Source organism: Chrysochloris asiatica, unplaced genomic scaffold (genome assembly GCF_000296735.1).
Source record: "Chrysochloris asiatica unplaced genomic scaffold, ChrAsi1.0 scaffold00174, whole genome shotgun sequence".
In the NCBI taxonomy this organism is placed as follows: Eukaryota; Metazoa; Chordata; class Mammalia; order Afrosoricida; family Chrysochloridae; genus Chrysochloris; species Chrysochloris asiatica.
This window is the reverse complement of record NW_006408692.1, coordinates 1,709,956-1,730,051: the sequence shown is the minus strand read 5'-3', so window position 1 is coordinate 1,730,051 and position 20,096 is coordinate 1,709,956. Positions and strand designations below refer to the sequence as shown.

At 42.6% G+C, this 20,096-nt stretch overlaps 1 protein-coding gene across 1 annotated transcript in view; it reads right to left on the bottom strand.

The window, feature by feature from the left end:
* Nucleotides 1–20,096, bottom strand: part of PLXNC1 (plexin C1) — a 239,895-nt gene that overhangs the window by 191,770 nt on the left and 28,029 nt on the right. Inside the window, exon 2 of the mRNA XM_006871793.1 lies at nt 14,155–14,295. Coding sequence (XP_006871855.1) covers nt 14,155–14,295 — 141 coding nt within the window. The remainder of the gene's footprint in view (nt 1–14,154; nt 14,296–20,096) is intronic.

Here is a 20,096-nt window from a genome sequence, read left to right as displayed (position 1 = left end):
ATTTTTTATGCTTTCTGATTGCCTCCAGGTAGATGTGATCAGGATGTAAGCTTCCCTTTTCAACAGGTGTTGTCTGTCTCCCTGGTGTTTTATAGAGTGCAATTGTAACTTGACTATATGACAGCAGTTGCTGTCTCTTCTTGGGTAATATAGGGAGAGAAAGAGTCCCCCAAAGGTAAAAGGGTGAGCATAAAACAGCAAAACAGCAACAGGTAAAAAACAAAAATAAAACACCAAAAAAAACAAAAAACAAAAAAAAACTAGATTGGATGCTGTAGCCTATAATCTCAGAAAGTTGAGAGGAGGGAAAGAAGAAGAAAGAAAAAAAAAAATCTGTAGCCTAATATGAGTATGACTTTAATATCCTCTTTCAGCTTCTTACCTTCAAGGCCATCTGGTAGATTTCAAAATGCCACTGTTGTTTGTTATGCTATACCTCAGTATTTAATTTTCAGTCTGTTTTGTTTTTAAACTCTCTTTCCCTCTCCACACCCCTTGTTCTCGCCTTCTCCTTCAAAAAACAAAAAACAGTCCAGGGCCGGCTCTTGGGCTGAGAGTATCTATGCACTGCCGTGGCATAAGAACCCACCAGTGGTGGGGGTGAGGGGTGTCCTTTCGCTCAGGCAGCCCCTCTAATCATCAGAATGGAGGTGCACAAATAATGGGTGGCCAATGAACATATACCAAAAAAAAAAAAGAAAAAAAAAGAAAAGAAAATCAGAACAAAGCAAAACTGACAAAGTATATTTAACACCTTTGCTCTGAGGTTCCTGCAGCATTATTCCGTGGTGGGTGTGCTCCCCCACTTGGTCTTGCCGTTTGGTCTCGCCCAAGTTGTCAGCTCTGGGCCGCTGAGCCCGGAAGATTCAAAAGTATGAGATTTCCCAACACCGCTACAAGTTCCACCAGCTAACCCCATTGACTTTTAAGAAGTTCCTGGGTGGGGCAAATGGTTAATTCACTTGGCTGCTAACTGAAAGTTTGGCAGTTAAAGTCTGCCCAGATGCTCCTTGGAAGCCCTGGTGGTCTACTTCTGAAAAATCAGCTACTGAAAACCGTCTGGAGCTCAGCTGCACCGACACACCTGGGGCTACCATGAGCCAGAATCAACTTGTCAGCAACTGGGGGGTTACTGGGTTTTGTTTGTAGAGATAATAATTCTGGAAGGATACCTAAGATGCTGTTATCATTGGTTGGCCTTCAGAGGTCAGGAAGGGGTGATTTTCACTGTACACTATCCTGGTTCCTTTGAGTTTTAAACCATGTCAATGCATTATCTTACAATAAATAAAACACACAATTTAAATTCTTTAAATGTTGAAGGGTGAATAGGACAAATTGTTTTTCTTTTTGCTAGATTATGCAAAGACTGATCATTACAACTGTAAGGGCAAAACAAGAAGGAAGTTTAAATTTTTATCACAAGGGACCCGAATGTGCTAGAATGAGAGATTGGGGCTCTCTGCTTCAGTACTCTTGAGTCTCTTCTCTCTCAGATGACTATGGGATAGGAGAGAGATGGTTCTCCTTTTCCTCTTCCAGGTTCTATTAATATTACCACCGTCCCACCCAGTCCCAGCCCAGTCCCGGCCCAGGGGCACCAAAGTAGCAAAATTCATGACAACATCAGCACAGATGAGGAAGTCAGCAAAACAAGAGTAAGGAAACGTTTCTTCAGCAGATTTAGCTGGGCAGCCTGAGAAAAGGAGTGTAATCAGTCAGGCAATGTAAGAATCTCCAGTGAGTCATAGAAACCCAAAATGGATTGGATTTTGCATAAGAGAAAGCTCATCCAAGTCACACACACACACCCCTTGGGCATGATATGGATTTTTATCTATTGCTTCTAGGATATGACCTTAATATAGATGATTATGAAGTCAATCTGAGCCACCTACATATGTATTCTTCTACACCCCTACATCCTTTGGGTCTTAAATGCCACCTCCCCTAAGAAACTCTCCCAGTTGCCTCTCGACCACACTCTGAGGTTATTCTATTCTATCACTCTGTTTTGTTCGTCATAATTACCACTCTCTGAAATGACTTTATTTATTATTGATTTATCCATTTACTTGTTTTCAGTCTGTCTTTCTCCACCATGGGAGTAAAGATCACATCTGTTTTGTTTACTTTTATATTTTCAAAACTTAGAACAGTGCCTGACACATGAAAAGTGCTCAGCAAATGTTTATTAAAAGAAAACAAATTACTTTATTAGCATTCACAATTTTATAAGGCTTTTTGGATATATTCATCAGAAGCCTGTGTAGAAAACAAATTTTCCTGATGGAGGATTTTAATATATGCCAACATATTGATTCTGTTGACATCTTCCTGAAACGTCATGGTAGGTGACTAACTAGTGCTGAGATTTTTGCTGTGTACCAAAAACCCTTCCATGCCACAATCCTGAAAGTAACCAATAGAGACTTTCACACGAGACCTTTGCATTACAACCTCAACACCCCACATAGGTGAAGAAAACAAAGTGGGGTAAACCTACACAAGGTAGCTGTAAGTTGAAACTTACTCAACAACACACAGCAGCAGTAGCACCATACAATGGATTCCTGGTGTGGTTCTGTAGGATAAGCACTGGACAGTTAGCCGCGAGGTCAGTGATTCAAATACACCAGCCGCTCCTTGGAAACCTCACACAGGGTCACTACTAACTCAACAGTACTTAACAACAACAACCACCACTCGTCTGTCAGTTTGTTGTACTGTGGTGGCTTGTGAGTTGCTGTGATTCTGAAAGTGATGACACTGGTATTTTAAATACCAGCAGGGTCAACCATGGTGGACAGGTTTCAGATGAGCTTCCAGATGAAGACAGACTTTGAAGAAGAAGTGATGAACTACTTCCAAATGTTTAGTCACTGAAAACTTTATGAATAGCAGAGCAACACTGTCAGATACAGTGCCAGAAAATGAGCCCGTCACATTTGAAGGCACTCAAAATCTGACTGAGGGAGAGCTGCCACCTCAAAGTACAGTTGACCATGATGATATGAATGGAGTAAAGCCCGTGGGAGAAAAGCCCATGGGACCTTCCTTTGCTGATGGGGCAAAACTCAAAATGAAGAGAAACAGCTGGAAACATCCATTGAAAATCGGAACGTGGAATGTACGAAGTATGAATCTGGGAAAATTGGAAGTTGTCAACAATGAAATGGAATGCATCAACATCAATATCTTAGGCTTTAGTGAACTGAAATAGACTGGTATTGGCCATTTTGAATCTGATGACCACAAGGTTCACTATGCCAGAAATGACAAATTGAAGAGGAATGGTGTTGCATTCATTGTCAAAAAGAACATATCCAGATCTGTCACGAGGTACAAAGCTGTCTGTGATAGGATAATATCCATGCACCTACAGGGAAGACCAGTTAATAACACTATTATTCAAATTTACACACCAACCACTAAAGTCAGTGAGGATGAAATAATAGAATTCTACCAACTTCTTCAACCTGAAATTGATCAAACATGCAATCAAGATGTATTGATTACTGGTGATTGGAATGCAAAGGTTGGGAGCAAAGAGAAAGGATCAGTAGTTGGAAAATATGGACTTGGTGATAGAAATTATGCTGGAGATCGCATGATAGAATTCTGAAAAACCAATGATTTGTTCATTTCAAATACCTTCTTTAGACAGCATAAGAGATGACTATACACATGGACCTCACCAGATGGAATACACAAAAATCAAATTGACTACCTCTGCGAAAAGAGAATATGGAAAAGCTCCATATCATCAGTGAAAACAAGACCAGGGCAGACTGTGGAATAGACCATCAATTGCTTATGTGAAAATTCAAAGTGAAGCTGAAGGAAATGAAAACAAGTCCACGAAAGCCAAAATATGACCTTGAATATATCCCACCTGAATTTAGAGATCATCTAAAGAACAGATTTGATACATTAAACACTGAAGAATGAAGACCAGAAGAGTTGTGGGATGACATCAAGAACATCATACATGAAGAAAGCAAAAGGTCATTAAGAAGACAAGAAAGAAGGAAAAGGCCAAAATGGATATCAGAAGAGACAGTGAAACTTGCTCTCCAGCATAGAGATGTTAAAGCACATGGAAGAAATGAGGAGGTACAAGAGCTGAACAGAAAATTTCAAAGATCAGCTTGAGAAGATAAAGCCAAATATTACAACAAAATGTGCAAAGATCTGGAATCAGAAAACCAAAAAAGGAAGAACACACTCAGGATTTCTCAAGCTGGGGGAACTGAAGAAAAAAATTCAAGCCTTGACTTTCGTTATCGAAAGATTCTCTGGGCAAATTATTGAATGATGCAGAAAGCATCAAGACAAGATGGAAGGAATACACACAGTCACTGTAGCAAAAGGAAATGGTTAATGTTCAACCATTTCAAGAGGCAGCATATGATCAAGAGCCAATGATACTGAAGGAGGAAGTCCAAGGTGCATTGAAGGAATTGGCAAAGAAAAAGGCACCAGGAATTGATGGAATAAAATGGAAATCTTTCAAGAAAGTGAGGCGGCACAGGAGGCACTCACTCATCTCTGCCAAGAAATTTGGAAGATAACTATCTGGCCAACTGATTGGAAAAGATCTGTATTTGTGCCCATTCCAAAGAGAGGTGACCCAACGGAATGCAGAAATCATCGGACAATCTCTTTGATATCCTATGCGAGTAAAATTTTACTAAAGGTAATACAGAAACGGCTGCAAGCATACAATGACAGAGAACTTCCAGAGGTTCAAGCTGGATTCAGAAGACGTCATGGAACTAGAGATATCATTGCTGATGCCCAATGGATCTTGGCTGAAAGCAGAGAATATAAAAAAGACATTTACCTGTACTTTATTGACTATGAAAAGGCTTTCAATTATGTGGATCATGACAAGTTATGGACAATATTGTGAAGTATGAGTATTCTGGAACACTTAATTGGGCTCATGAGGAATCTGTACCTGGACCAAGAAGCAGTTGTTTGAACAGAATATGGGAAACAGAATAAATATGGGAACAGAATAAAATTAAGAAAGGTGTGCAATAGGGTTGTATTTTTTCACCATACTTATTAAACCTGTATGCTGAGCAAATAATCTGAGAAGCTGGGTTATATGCAGAAAAACATGGCATCAGGATTGGAGGAAGACTTATTAACAACCTGTGATATGCAGATGATACAACCTTGCTTGCTGAAAAAGAAGAGAACTTAAAACATTTACTGATGAAGACCAAAGAGCACAGCCTTCAGTATGGATTACAGCTCAATGTAAAGAAAACAAAAATCCTCACCACTGGACCAATAAACAACATTCTTATCAATGGAGAAAGGATTAAAGTTGTCAAGGACTTTATTCTTCCTGGATCAACCATCAACACTCAGGGAAGCAGCAGTCAAGAAATCAAACGACATATTGCATTAGGCAAATCTGCTGCACAAGACCTTTTTAAAGTGTTGAAGAACAAAGATGTCAGCTTGAGGACTAAGGTGCACCTGACCAAGCAATGGTATTTTCAATAACCTCATATGCATGTGAAAGCTGGACAGTGAATAAGGAAGACCGTAGAAGAAGTGATGCTTTTGAGTTACGGTGTTGGAGAAGAATATTTTAAGTGCCATGGGCTGCCAAAAGAACCAATAGATCCATTTTGGAAGAAGTGCAGCCAGAATGCTCCTTGGAGGCCAAGATGACCAAACTTTATCTCTCGTAATTAAGAAATATTGTCAGAAGGGACCAGTTGCTGGAGAAAGATACCATGTTTGGAAAGGTGGAGGGTCAGAGAAGAAGATGAAGACCCCCAACGAGATGGACTGGCCAAGTGGCAGCATTTACGGACTCAAACTTGGCAAAAGTAGTGAGGTTGGCCCAGGATCAGGCAGTGTTTCGTTCTGCTGTGCATAAGGTCGCTATGAGTCGGTGCTGACTCAATGGCACCTAACAACAACCACATCACCATAAAATAGAAAAGTGATGGGCAACTCAAGAAGCTACAAGGTTCTATACCAAATTTATTTTCTTACTCTTTATTCTGGAGGCCTGGTGAGTCAAGCTCACCAGCCTCTCCTCAGAAACCTATACAGGGTTGCTATGGGTTGAAACCGACTTGGCACTGAACAACAAGTGGTGCAGTGGTTAAGTGCTCAGCTGCTATTCGAAAGGTCGGTGACTTCAACCTACCAGCTCCTCCGGTAAAGACTGTTGTTGCAGTTAAGTGCCGTGGAGTCGGTTCCGACCCATAGCAACCCTTCTAGAGGGTTTCCAAGGAGCAACTGGTGAGCTTGAACCACCAACCTTGCAGTTCAAACTGACTTTGCAGTCTAGCGCTTTAACCCACAGTGCCACACCAGGACTCTCCACCGTGGAAACTATCTAGGGCAGTTCTATTCTGTCATATAGGGTCAGTGTGAGTCAGAATTGACTCGATAGCACACAAAAGCAATGTTCTATGGGACTGTGTAGTTGAAGCTTGAACAGCTCAGTCCCCTTTCTAGCTATCTTTCTCTCTTTGTCTTTTTTTAAATAAACAACTTATAAAAAATACCGAGGAAAAGTAAACCACCACACAGACAGACACACGCACACGAGAAACCAATTACCCAATAGTGTCTAATGTGTGCTAGTAATTAGGAGTAATAAAGATGAAATATAAAAATCAAGGCAAACTCCTCTTTTGTTTCTAATCTCCTTATTTGTTAGTAGTAAGAGAAGCCTACAGCCTGAGCTACAGGTTCTTGATTTATGGATTACACACTAGCTATCATTCAGAACTGGGAAGAATGCAAACTCACAAGCCGGAATGTACGAGGTGGGCGAACACAAGACACTGTAAACACCTCCCAGGCACTGTAAACAGCCAAGCATGGAGCCCAGTTCTAAGTTATGATACTTCCGGCTGCTTTTTTTACTTTGGGTCCATTACCTCACCTCAGTCCACTTCCCACCCCCACACCACCAAAGTTCCTCCTGGTCTCCTTTTCCTAACTGGAACATTCTTTGGGAGTATATATAGAGTTTATTCTTATAAAGATTTCATTTTTTGCTGTTGTTGTAGTTTTCTCTTATTTTCACTTGAAAACTTAAATGGCCAGAGTCAAAGCAGATCCTTCAGGCATGAAGTGTTTGCTTTCTGGTTGAGTGCAGGAAGAACTTTTTGGAACAGTGTTTTATTTTTACTCCATGATTTGGGTAAATGAAAGCTATTTTTGGGGGTGGAGTTGTGAGGGCCACAGAGAGGGTGGTAATTATGCTCCGTGAAGTTGGTAGCGACCCCATATTGGATTTCCAAGACTGTAAATCTTGACAGGAGTAGAAAGCCTCATCTTTCCCTCGAGAAGCTGCTGGTAGATTCAAATTGCTGACCTTGTGGTTAGCGGTTCAACTCATAACCCAGTACACTACCAGGCGGCCTTCACAGAGGTAGGGAGCCCTAACTTTAAGCATATCAGAAGTGCCTCTCTCTAGGATGTGGGAAAACAAAATAACATAGCCTCATATACTCATGACCTTACTTTAATCCCAGGTTGTTGGGAAAACCCAACACTGCCCTTCTATCTCTCTGGCACCATTTTAAAAACCACCGTGAATATTTCCTTTGCTCCAATGCAGCCCAATGGAGAAAAGCTAGGATCCCTATGGGAAATACTTGCGGCTCCCAGAGGAGAAGCCACTTCCTGCTTCTAATACAGAGGGCTGCAGTCAACGGGGCTGCCAGGAGGTTTTCCCCGAAACCACTGAAGCCATAACCCCTTCCTTATCATGACGCTCCAGACAGTTTCATGTTGAGAGCAACACAGAACCCCCATGTTTTAAAAGGAATATCCAAAACAAAAACCCATCCCACCAACACTCCCAAGATCTACAGGCTACATTTTAATTGTTGTGTGCAATCAAGTTGGTTCCATCTCATAGCGGCCTTAGATGACAAGAGTAGACCTGGGGATTCCTAGGCACTTAACAACAACAACAACAACAATCTTTACAGGAGCAGATCGCCGGGTCTTAGCGCCCTCAGAGGAGCTTGACCGCTGCACCACCAGGGATCCTCTTACATTTTCATTGTTACGTGCAATTTGAAAACCAGTTGTTGTTGTTGTTAGGTGCCATCGAGTCGGTACCGACCCATAGCAGTCTTATGCACAGCAGAATGAAACACTCCCCGATCCTGGGCCAACCTCACTACTGTTGCCACGCTTGAGTCCATCGATGCTGCCAATTTTGGCTCATGGTGGCCCCGTGTGTGTCACAGTAGGGCACATGGGTTTCAATGGCTCGTTTTTTCAGACGTACATTTCCAGGTCTTTCTCCCAAGGAATGCAATTGAATCGCAAACCTTTCAGTTAGCAGCCAAGAATGTTAACTGGTCACACCACCCAAGACATTGGGGGTTAAAAATTGAGCATCTGGGAACAGATTGCTTCCCGCTCAACTCACCTTGAGGGAGTTATCTAACCTTTCGAAGCCTCGGGTCTTATCATTTGTAAAGTGGAAGTTGTAGCAGCATTTATTCAGAAGGATTAAATGAGCTAGTCCATGCAAATGCTGGTTCTACGTCTGGCACACAGTAAGGACTCAGAAATAGCAGCTATTATTATTCCTCACCCGCTGCCTTCTTATCTTTTATGCTTATAAGAAAGGTTAATGGGCATGCATAAAGTTACACATTTCAAATTTCATGCATATTCTGCCATGACTTACTTTACCACCTGGAAAAGTCCAAAATATGCAATTCTGTCCTTGAAACGAGGACAATTTTCGATGTTCAACAGAGTCAGCTCAAAGGAATCCAAACCACACAATCAGCTGATGTAGGATCTGGGAAAAATCTGGTGTGTTTTTACAGAAATGCACATACTCTGTGTGTTTGCCGGGGAACACGTGCAGTGTGAATTTCCAAATGCAGAGTTCAGAGTTGCCATATTTTTTTCAGCTGATCTCAATGGAGACGCTGACAACTCAAAAATTATAGCACGCAATGATGTCCAGAAAGGAAGTAAAATGGGGAAATAACAGGGGGAGAAAGCGAGTGGACATAACTTATTTTATGGCCACCAGAACCACACATGGATGAAATAAGGGGCAGATTAGATGTCCTCAAAGGGCCTGTTCAACTCTAAATTCCTTCAATTTTTCTAAAACCTTAGGAAGTGATTACAGAGTAAAGACAGGAGATGAGGGCAGCTTAGGTATTAGCATACTACCAAGTGTTTCCACTGATGATCACAAAAAACTTACCTTGGAAGACATGCATGTCTTTAATGACATGTTGAAAGTGACTCAATATATTAAGTTCAAAAGGCAATGTTTCCACAGGATAGCATAATACACAACTATTGAAAATACCAACTGTCCCTCCTGGTTGATGCAAACAGAAAGGCAGTAGCCTAAAGGTTGGTGGTTCAAATCCACCCAGAGATGCCTCAGAGGACAGATCTGGTGATCCGCTTCAGAAAACCCAATGGAGCAGTTTCTACTCTGCACACCGGGGTTCTCCATGAGTCGGAATTGAATTAATAACAACTAAGAACACTAACAATTAAAACCATTTACAAAGAATTTGTAATAACATTTTAATATACGCATTAAAGGATGTTAAACTGTATATAGAGTCTGAATCAGTTACATAAAAAAATAAAATAAAAAGACACAAAATTGTAGAATGCTGTTGCCTGTACATGATGGAGTTATGGATCCTTTTTTCTTTGCCTTCCCGGCCCTCTAAGGAGCTCTGGTAGCATAGTGGTTACGAATTGGGCTGTGAACCACAAGGTCAGCAGTTCGAAACTACCAGCTGTTCCGTGGGAGAAAGATGAGGCTTTCTGCTCCTGTAAAGATTTACAGCCTCGGAAACCCTGTACAGGGTCGCTATGAGTCGGAACCGACTCCACGGCATATAACCAACCAACCCCGGCCCTCTGCTTGCTGACAAGTTTCTATGTGAGCATACATGACTCTTATAAGAAGACATATTTTAATAGCATGATGTTTATAGTTGCACCAAATTACATGAAAACTCCATGAAGTTTTCCGAGATTTGAGAAGTCAGTTTTTTTTGTTGTGGTTAAAAAACAGCAGCTGGTTCCCAGTCGCTGTTGTCTGTCTCTCATCCACCCAGGCATATACTACAGTGCCTGGCGTATGTCAAAATGCTGTCAACTCTGGATCACTGGGAAACTGATGAGTCAGGCTGTGGCTAATCCAAGCGCTCTTTCTTCTCTTCCTTGCAGCATTTGCGTTGGATTTAGTTTTATTTTTCGCCACTCATTAGTTCCTCCACTCTGAGGCTTAAGAAGCCAAACTTGTGTCTATCAGTGCTCGTCTTTTCTAACAGTTCTGGTGACAAGCTGGCAAGGGAGAAGCTTGAAGCTTTTGAATACAAGGATTGGGGGATTATCTGTGGCTTCCAAATCACTGGTCCAATCCCCAGGGCTGCATCCCAGAACCCACATAGAGGCTAAATGAGGGAGTCTCGGGAATTGTTCGGTTGTACTAGAGAGCCTGGCAGGGCCAACTCAGCTCAGATTCATCTCTTATAACCTTCTCCAGAAGAAGGAAATTTTCCAGAAAGAAATTATGAGAGGGTGGGAATTACTAATTCCCAAGAATTTATTCCCTTAGTGAGATGACCAGCACTCTCCACTAGAGCTGGGATCCTTCCCTGAGCCTCTAGGACGCCTAACCACAGACCCTGCAACCTGCCTGGGCAGAGGTCACAAAGTCAGTGTAGTGATGTGGTTATTGCTCTTGGTAAGTGCTGGGGAGTCACTTCTGACTCATAGTGACCCAATATAGGGCTTCCATGGAGTGGCTATTCAAACTGACCTTTCGGTCTAGTGCATTATCCTGCAGTGCCACACCAGGACTCCAGAAGGTTAATAGTGCAGTGTATAAAGTTAAGGTTCAAATCCATGCTTTACCACTATGTGACCCTGGGCAAGTTAATGCAGTTTCCCTGGACCTCAGTTTCCTCACTTTGTAAAATGGGAATCGTATACCTACCTCAAGGGCTTTACTAGTAGAATTCTCACTTTCCATGCTGGCTACATAGGTTCGAGTCCCAGTCAATCTCATACACAACCAGCACTTGTCTGTCAGTGGAAGGCTGTGTGTTTCCAGGATACTAAACAGGCTTTAGTGGAGTTTTCAGACTAAGACTAAGAAGAAAGGCCTGGTGATCTACCTCTGAAAATCAACCAGTGAAAATCCTATGGATCATAGCAGTTCAAACCACAAGCATCATGGGGATAGCAGAGGACTGGGCAGCCTTTCGTTTCATATGTGCATGGGGTCACCACGAGTAAGGGGCAACTCGATGGCAGTTATCAACAACATGTGTACCTCAAAGACTTGTGGGGAGGTTCAAATGAGGACTGGAATATGAAGAGGGAAGCATTGTATAAATAAATGTTAGCAGCAACAAATAAGCAAAACAGCCTGCCCTTGGTGTTTGCTATGGCCTTTGAAGGGGCAGCCCCGATAGATTCTGAGGCTGCAGTCAGCCCCTCCAACTCAGTAGCATAAAGCTGCAGCTCATCCCTGGTCTTCATGTACCCCAACATCACTGACAGCACATGAGCTGTTGGGGTGAACAAACAGGACAGGCAAAACCAGGCCGTCCTATGGGGGACTATTTATAGCCAAGTGTTCCTTCACCTCCAATTTACCATGTAACAGTTTGGTTGGCTCGGCTTTGGGGAAACAGTGTTCTTGTCAAAACACTTGTCAAAAATATCCCAAATCTGAAAGGAGAATTTGTGAGGAAGCCCTGCTAGGACTGATGGAGACTTCTTCTGCCTAGTGAAGGGGTCCAATCAGCCTAACCAGGTAGGTGAAGCTACAGATGTTTCCTTGTGGTATTGAGAGACTTGTACAGAATGACTGATGGGTGTTTACCTTTCCCAGGGAAATAAAGCTAACACAACAGGAAAGATGATCAATGTATATTTTAAAAGAATGTGTATACAAACAAACTCCCTCCCATATGCCACCGGGTTTCCTCCAAAGAAAACAAGATTAAATCAAATGTCTATCAGGCACTCAGCACTGTATCAGAAGGTGGGAATGCATGGCTCCCTTCTCAGGAAGCTTAAAATCCAGTTGGGAAGGCAAGGCCAATACAATTGAGAAGGTTTGGAATCAAAGGAAGGCATTTGTAAGAATCCAAAAGAATGATTTAGACAATGAGGATTGTAGAAAAGGAGGGGGAAACAAGATCGTTTAAGGCTGAGAAGCCCTAAAGCAGAGGTGACGTTTGAGTGGAGCCAAATTGTACACAGGTTTCTGTTGTTAGCTGCTGTCCAGCTGGCTCCAGGTCAAGGCGACACCATAGGTAACAGAACCAAATGTTGACGGCCTAGACGATCGTTGGTGTGCTTGTGCCCACTGCTGTGCCCATAATGTGTTTTCAGTGCTTTCCAACCTAGGGGGCTCGTCTTCTAGCACTACACTGGACAGCATTCTGCTGTGGTCCATGAGCTTTCAGTGGCTAACTTTCAGAAGTTGATTGCCAATCTGTTCTAATCTGGAAACTCCACTAAAACCTGTCCATCATGTGTGACCCTGCTGATATCTAAAATCCTGGTGACGTTGCTTTCAGCATCACAGCAACACACAAGTCACCACACACAGTAGGCAAACTGACAGATGGGTGGTAGGAATCAGGAAAGCAGAGAGAGGAAGAAAGTACTCCAGGTACGAGGTATAGTAAGAGCAAGAATGTAGAAGCAGAACCAGAACCATATCATAGACATTTGGAGAAAAGCACATACGTAAGTTTGGCTGGAAGAGCAGCTTGGTGTATAGAAGACAGAACTGGAAAGGGGTGTATTAGGGGCCCTGGTGTGGTGCTATAGAATAAACACTGGACTGTTAACCAACCACAGAGTTAGTAGTTCCAATACACTCCTCGGAAACCCTATATTGGGTTGCTATGAGTAGGAATTGACTTGGCAGTACTTAACAACAAAAACAACAGAACAATTTCATTTCATGGATGAGGAAATGGGGTTTCAGAGAAGGTAAGTGATTCACCTAACGTCACACAGCTAGTTATCAGTGACAGATAACTACCATCTGTTGGTATTAAGAGTATGAGCTGACAGCATCTGAAAGACACTGGAATGATCAGCCTAGGAGACGAATGTGTGTGGTTCCAAGGCTATAATAAATGCATGCTGATGATGGCAATGATGCAATGCTGCTGTTGGTTGCCGTCAAGTCGCCTCTGACTCATGGTCACCCTTATTTATGACAGAAAGAAACACTGCCCAGTCCTGTGTCATGCCCCTTGTTGTTGTTAGTAAGTGGCATCGAGTTGTTTCTGACCCATAGTGACCCTATATAGTGGATTTCTTAGGAGCAGCTGGTGAGTTTGAACTGCCAATCTTGAGGTTCAAACCAACCTTGTGGTCAAGTGCTTATCCTACAATGCCACACCAGGCCTCCTAGCAAATGACAGATGATCACTACAAGTCATTTGAGATCTCTGATTTCATTTTCATCCCCCTTGTCCTGTCAGGGAATAAAAATCTCAACACTGGATAAGAGTTGGTCCAGACCGTGGGGAAAAATAGTCTTCGGAGATAAAAGTCAAATGGAGTCTCAAAAGATTTCAGATCTCTAACCTCTCTGTGGTATGTGCGGGCACAAAGGGCAGAAAACAAACCCCCTCTGTGGGTGGCAAGTGGGCTGAAGGAAAGAAACGCCTGTTTTTTCTTTATTTTAAGCCCTATAATCTCTCATCTCTTTGAAGTTGTGAGAAATCAGGTGCTTTGTACAATCCATTATAAAGCAGAAAGAACTGAAAGGTTAAATGTCTTAGGAAGGTGAGTCAGGGACAGGGTAGGGGCCAGACCCCCATCTGCCTCACCCAGGGAGAGTCTGAGTAAGTCAGGGAAAATATCTTGGCACTCTCCCGGGAAGCGAAGTGGCTGGCTGGTGCTTCACTGCACGGCAAGGGTGGTTTATGGATTTCCAGAATTTCTTTCAAGCCATTTCTGGGGGCCTCAGAGAAGTGCCTATAGTGCACTTAGTGCATATAGTGGTATAGTCTTGTATATAACCCAGAAGCAATACAAAGGTGAAAAAATGGGGGTGGAGAGGAAGAGAGAAGATCATTACTAAAACAGGCATCAAAGAAGGCACAGAAAACCAACCTTAAGTAGCTGGCCATCTCCAGTCCCCAAGAATAAAACAGTCCTGTTCAAGACCACGGTGCCATAAACGGACGTCAGGTCGGAATGGATCAAGGTAGATGATGCAATTGGTTGGACTCTTTCTGGTTGATCCCCTTCTTTCTGAACATGCACACAAACGCACAAATTTAAAAAGAAAAAAGAAAAGATAAAGTTTAACAGTGATAATTGTCATTATAATGATAAAATGTCACATCTCCTCCTTGGGTGGATCCCATTTCTGTGCACCAAAGTCATTTTCTTACTCAAGATCCCTAAGAGCAACCTTTCTGTGCCGTTATCCACAAAATCACCATGTTTGCCCAATCTATGGAAAGCCATTTGTTTACTATGTATTGATTGCCAGTGGTGAGCTAGCCATCCATCTAACACTCCCCCAGCTAACACATGAAGCTGACTTTCACTTTATTGCCAGGAGAGAGCCCGCTGCTGAATTGGGAGGGAAACAATCTTGTTCTTGGCTGTTTGCAGGTTCCTGTTGCAATTCATTTTAGCTAGACTTTGACTTCTGTGAGGTTAAATACAAGCCATTTCCCAAGATGTGAGACAGACTAGCCTATTGGGTGTGATGACAGAGAGGAGGGCTCGGGTTTGACAAGAGAGGTCTAAAGTGAAATCCAAAGACTGGGTAATTAATTCAGAGGGGAAAATATGTCTTACCCACAGTGAGTAAGACAGAGTCACAGAGTCACAAGCAGAAGGTCTGAACCTGATGTTGATGCTCTTGAAGATGAAACAAAAAAAAAAAAAGCATAACTCTCAACCCGAAGGCATTTAAATTGTCTGAGGCTTTGAGCCCATATAATCATATGCTTGTTCCTGATCATTAAATAAAGCCCCTCTTTAAACCCAGAGCAGAGAGAGTGTCAACCCAAATGTCTTTTTTCTTTCAGGTTTAAAGGAATAAAGTACTTCATACTGCTTCCTGCCTTCAACGACAGGAAACTGAGTTTGTAACACAAATCTTTGGAAGATATGGAGTTAGCAAGAGCCGTTGCCGTCTGTAGCTATTGAGCACAGTGAGATAGCATGCTTTATCTGCCAGAGCTCAGTTTCCAACTGTATTAAGGTTTTCAAAGGCACAGTTAAGTTTTAGCCAATGGGAGAGCTGGCAAACTTCAGTCAGCAACTCCTAAAATCGCCTTGTTTTTGGAGAGGGGTGGTGGGTAGCGGGGAAGACTAAGACTTATTAACTTCATTATATTATTGCCAACAGTGTTTATGTCTTTCAATTTATGTCTTATTAAATATTCATTATTTTTGAACCCACCAAGTTTCATTAACATCTAAACTAAATGGATTCAAGGACAAAATTGATTTCTGAAGCCTTTAAAATACTGTCTGTATTTCTTTGTGGAAGTTGCACTGTGAGGAAAAGATAAGCTAGCAAGGATTCCGCCAAAGCCATGATCGCTTTTCAAGGAAAAGATGTCAGAACCTAAGAGAAAGTGATTTATTTGCATAAAATACTCTATAGTGAACTCACTTGAAGATTTTTTGGAAAGGCCATGAGAGAGCTTTTTTTTCCCGCCTCTGTTAAAAGATAGTTTTCATGCAGTCTGGGAAGACGAGGAGCTGTCCTGTTAAAAGTGAAGTTAAGAGAAAAAATCTCTATGGGGCTAAGAATCAGAACAATAGATCACTGTTTAGATAAGGAAGCCGCGTGACTATGAGCAAGAAAAAGAAAAATCGGGTGACCTTTAGATTAAAGGGAAAAAAACACACAAAAGCACACCACACATTTTGCTTTCAAAGAAAACCAAGATTGTTCAAACTTAAGATCGGCTGTCCAGGTTAATCATTTTTATTAAATCTTTGAACATCCCAGAGAGGTCAGTCAGATGACTGGATATAATCTCTGTACGGACAGCGGAAATGTTAAGAGTAGTGCCATCTTTGGTTGGAGGGATCCAGTCTCTACTCATCCCATCGCACACAAAGAGTCATGGCCTTGGATTGTAGACTATCCACAAGGACCAAATGGGACCATATACATACAGTTCTGATATACAGTAGATGTTTAATAATTGTAGCTTTTCTGATTTGTCAAGAATCATGATGCCAAAGATGGCCTCTACTGAGGTAGGATGAGATACCTTGTTTGTGAAAGACTGTCTCAAGAACAACAGAAGAAGTTCAAAAGTTGAAAGGGAACAAGGAGGATACTGGTTCTAAATTACTGCCTCACCCTTTCTTGTGCCCTTCTCCAACTTGTGGCTGTTCCTCAGTAACTGTTGTTTTCTAAATTAAGTCCTAGATCAACAGCAAAGGTAACTAGTCCAGGCAATAAATCAGTATTTCCAAACTTCCAGGGGCTAGTGGCCGGGTACAAAGCATCTGGGGCTGGGCCAGAGTATAAGGCTTGAATTTTGTGACCTGGGCAAATTATGTAATGCAGCTGAGGGTCAGGACAATGATGCCTGATTGGTAGGGTTGTTATGAAGAAGAAATGAAAATTATAATTTGCTACCTAGAGCATTCTATCATCTAACCTAATAGAGACACTAAGGTGTCCTGGTGTGGCACTGTAGGATAAGCATTGGACCCCTAGGTCGGCTTGAACTGCAAGGTTGTTGGTTCAAACTCACCAGCCACTCCTGGAAACCCTGTAAAGGGTCGCTATGAGTTGGAATCGACTCAACAGCACTTAACAACAACAATAGAGACAGTATAGGATAGTGAGTGAGTCAGACTGCCTGGGTTTAAATCCTGGCTCTGTCACTTGGTAGATGAGTAACGTTGCACCCATTATTTATTACCTCTGTAACTGAGTCACAGAGAGCTGTGACTCAGTTTCCTCTTCTATGAAATGGAAGTGATGATGATAGCATCACCCCCATGGGCCTGTTAGAAGGACTAGATGAATTAGAACACATACAAGACTGAGAACAGCATCTGGCAGCCAGCAACACTCAGTTCATGTTTGCTCTCATTATCTTATTAAAATCACAAACAATGGCCGCCACACCCACGACAGTTTTTTCTGCTGTCTTTTTTTGCAGAAAGGAATCTAACTTTGTTCAGGTAGCAATGAGTTCAGGTCTCAGGGAAGCCATAATCCATTCAAGCCAAATGGTAATCTCATTCCCCATGGTCAGATAACTTGCTTTCCCACCCTTTAGGTCTAGGTGGTATAAAGAGTTTCCATTTCAGCTGCTAAACTGAAAGATTGGAGGCTTGTGCCTGTCCAGAAATCTCTCAGAAGAAAGGTCTAGCATTGTACTTCAGAAAAACCACCACTGAAAAACGCTACCATGTGTGGTTCACCTCTGAAATACATGGGGTCCTGATGAGTCAGACAGCAACTGCTGGGAGTGGATGTGGTAGAAGGCGGTGTGGCTGTTTGACCCCACCATGACCAGTGAGATGTAAGAAGTAAGAACAGAATGGCTGGAGGGACTTCTGGGAATGAATTTTCTCCTTGATAAGAGGAGGCTCTGGCAGATAGCCCCTCTGCCCTCTTCCTTCACTTCCTCCCTTTGAAAACAGTGTGTGGCATCAACAGCCAGGAGTGGTCATTTTGCTTCCATGAGATTCAAATTGGAGGGTGAAGATCAACAGCTTAGATCGGTGCAGAGGAAAGATGGGGACACTCTAGGTTCTGAGCCATAGGAACTCCAACCGTTACACTTTTTATTCCATTAAGAATAAATGTCATGGTTTACGCTACTGTTTGGTTGGTTTTTCTGTTTCTTGCAGCTAAAGATAAGTCATATTGTATAAAAAATGAATCAAGATTTGCTGGCCTGAGATTTGGGCCCTGACTTCCCTCAATAACCAGGCAAAGGCTTGCTCCTCTCACTGCCCTGGAGCACCCTAGCCACAGTCAGAATTTTATAATCAATTACAAATGTGGGCCTGGAAGAAAGTAGGGAAAAGGAGGCTTGGACCTCATGCAAACTCTGGGGGCTGCAGCGGGCTGAATGGAAATGGATTCTTTTGTGCTGGAAACACACAAAAAGGGACAGGTCCCCTTGAATGGAAAAAGGAGCCCTCTGAATAGCTTTCTTATGCTCATTTCAGCAAATGAAAACAAAAGAAAGACAGACTCCCGTGAAACCTCCTAACAAAAGTGGAGTTAATACCTAGGGAGCCATGCAGAAAAGGGGGTGGGGGGCACAGTGCAGCCGGCCCCCTGTGTCCAGATATTATTCTTACTCTTTTTTGGCCTATTTTCTATCTTGCCCTTCTCTCCCCTTAGGGCATAATCGCTAATGTTGCTCTCAGCCTATTCTGTCTAGTTTATTATGTGTAATTTATTTCTGAATCCCAGCCTCTGCTTGTTCGTCTGTGTGTAACAAGGTTAATGCCTTGTAATGATGCTTTTGCCAGTTCTCCCTTTCATGACAAAATCCAATCTTGATTTAGCTCTAAACCTTGTCTCCCCTTTGGGCTTTCTTGGTTCCCTCAGAGTTGTCATTCTGCTTTTCCTGCCTGCCATATCTAACCACAACGTCATGCCTACACGTTAGGCAGGCGGCTGTGAGAGGGAAACTTTTTTTCCAGTTTGTGGAAAAAGCTTCCTTGACTCAAAGAATGTTTGGTCTGAAAAGAGAGAGCTTTGAGCATGAGCATACCAAGTTGGGTCCAAGGCTACTGAGAAATGGTACGAGCCAGTGTGTGTGTGTGTGTGTGTGGAAGTCGTGAGCATTTCACAAGCGGAACCAGTTGACCCTATTTTTCATGGGCAGTAAACACCTCTAGTTGTGCATGAACAACTCCTGGGGGGTGTCAGTCACATATTCTAGACCCTGAGGGCACCTTCTAGATTGAGCAAGACAGTGCCCCCTGTCTTTCAGTATATGAAAGGTCCTGTTTATATGTTTAGTCAGACTAGCGGGAGGTTCAAGCAGGGTCCGCACTGCAGCTGTTCTGTCAACAGCATGAGAAAATGTGCATAAAGGTGGGGCATCATGCATTGAGGGAAGTCCTGGTGTAACCTTGTAGGATAAGCACTGGACTATTAACCACAAGGTCAGTAGTGCAAGCCCACCAACCCCTCCTTGGAAGCCTTACATAGGGTTGCTATGAATGGGAACCAGGACACACAACAACACATGTTGACTACCAAGCAAGAATCAAGTGTTTTACCTCCCAGGAACTGAAAACCAGAAGCCATTTGTCTTCTTGTTGACTTCAACTCATGCTAACCTCATGTGTGACAAAGTAGAATTGTGCTCCCCAGAATGTATGATGACTGGTTTTTCTGGAAGTAGATAGACAGATCTTTCTTCAAAGGTACCTCTGGGTAGACGAGAACCTCTAACCTTTCAGTTAACAACTGAATAAGTATTTGCACCTCCCAGGAATTCCAAGGTAATAATTGTCATTGTTAAGTGCCGTTGAGTCGGTTCTGACTCATAGCAATCTTGTTTTTGAGGAGCAACTGGTGGGGTTGAACCACTGACCTTACAGTTATCAGTCCAGTGCTTATCTTACAGAGGCATAGTAAAGTTGTTGTTGTTGTTGCTAAGTAATGTTATTTTGTTGTTGTTAAGTGCCTTCAAGTCAGTTCTGATTCATAGTGACCCTGTATAGGGTTTCCAAGGAATAGAAGTTCAAATGGACCTTGTGGTCCAGTTCATTATCCCATAGCACCACACCAGGACTCCTGCTAAAAAATGTTGTTTTGTTTTTGTTAAACGCCATTGAGTCGGTTCCTACCCATAGAGACTGTAAAGGGTTTCTGAGGAGCGACTGTTGAGTTTGAACCGCCGACCCTGTGGTACAAACTGACTTTGCAGTCCAGCTCATTAACCCACAGTGCCTCACCAGGACTCCCTGCTAAGAAATGTTGTTGTTGTCGGAACCGACTCATAGCAACTCCATGCACAGCAGAACGAAACAATGTCCGATCCTGGGCCAACCTCACTACTGCTGCCACACTTGACGCCATCAATGAT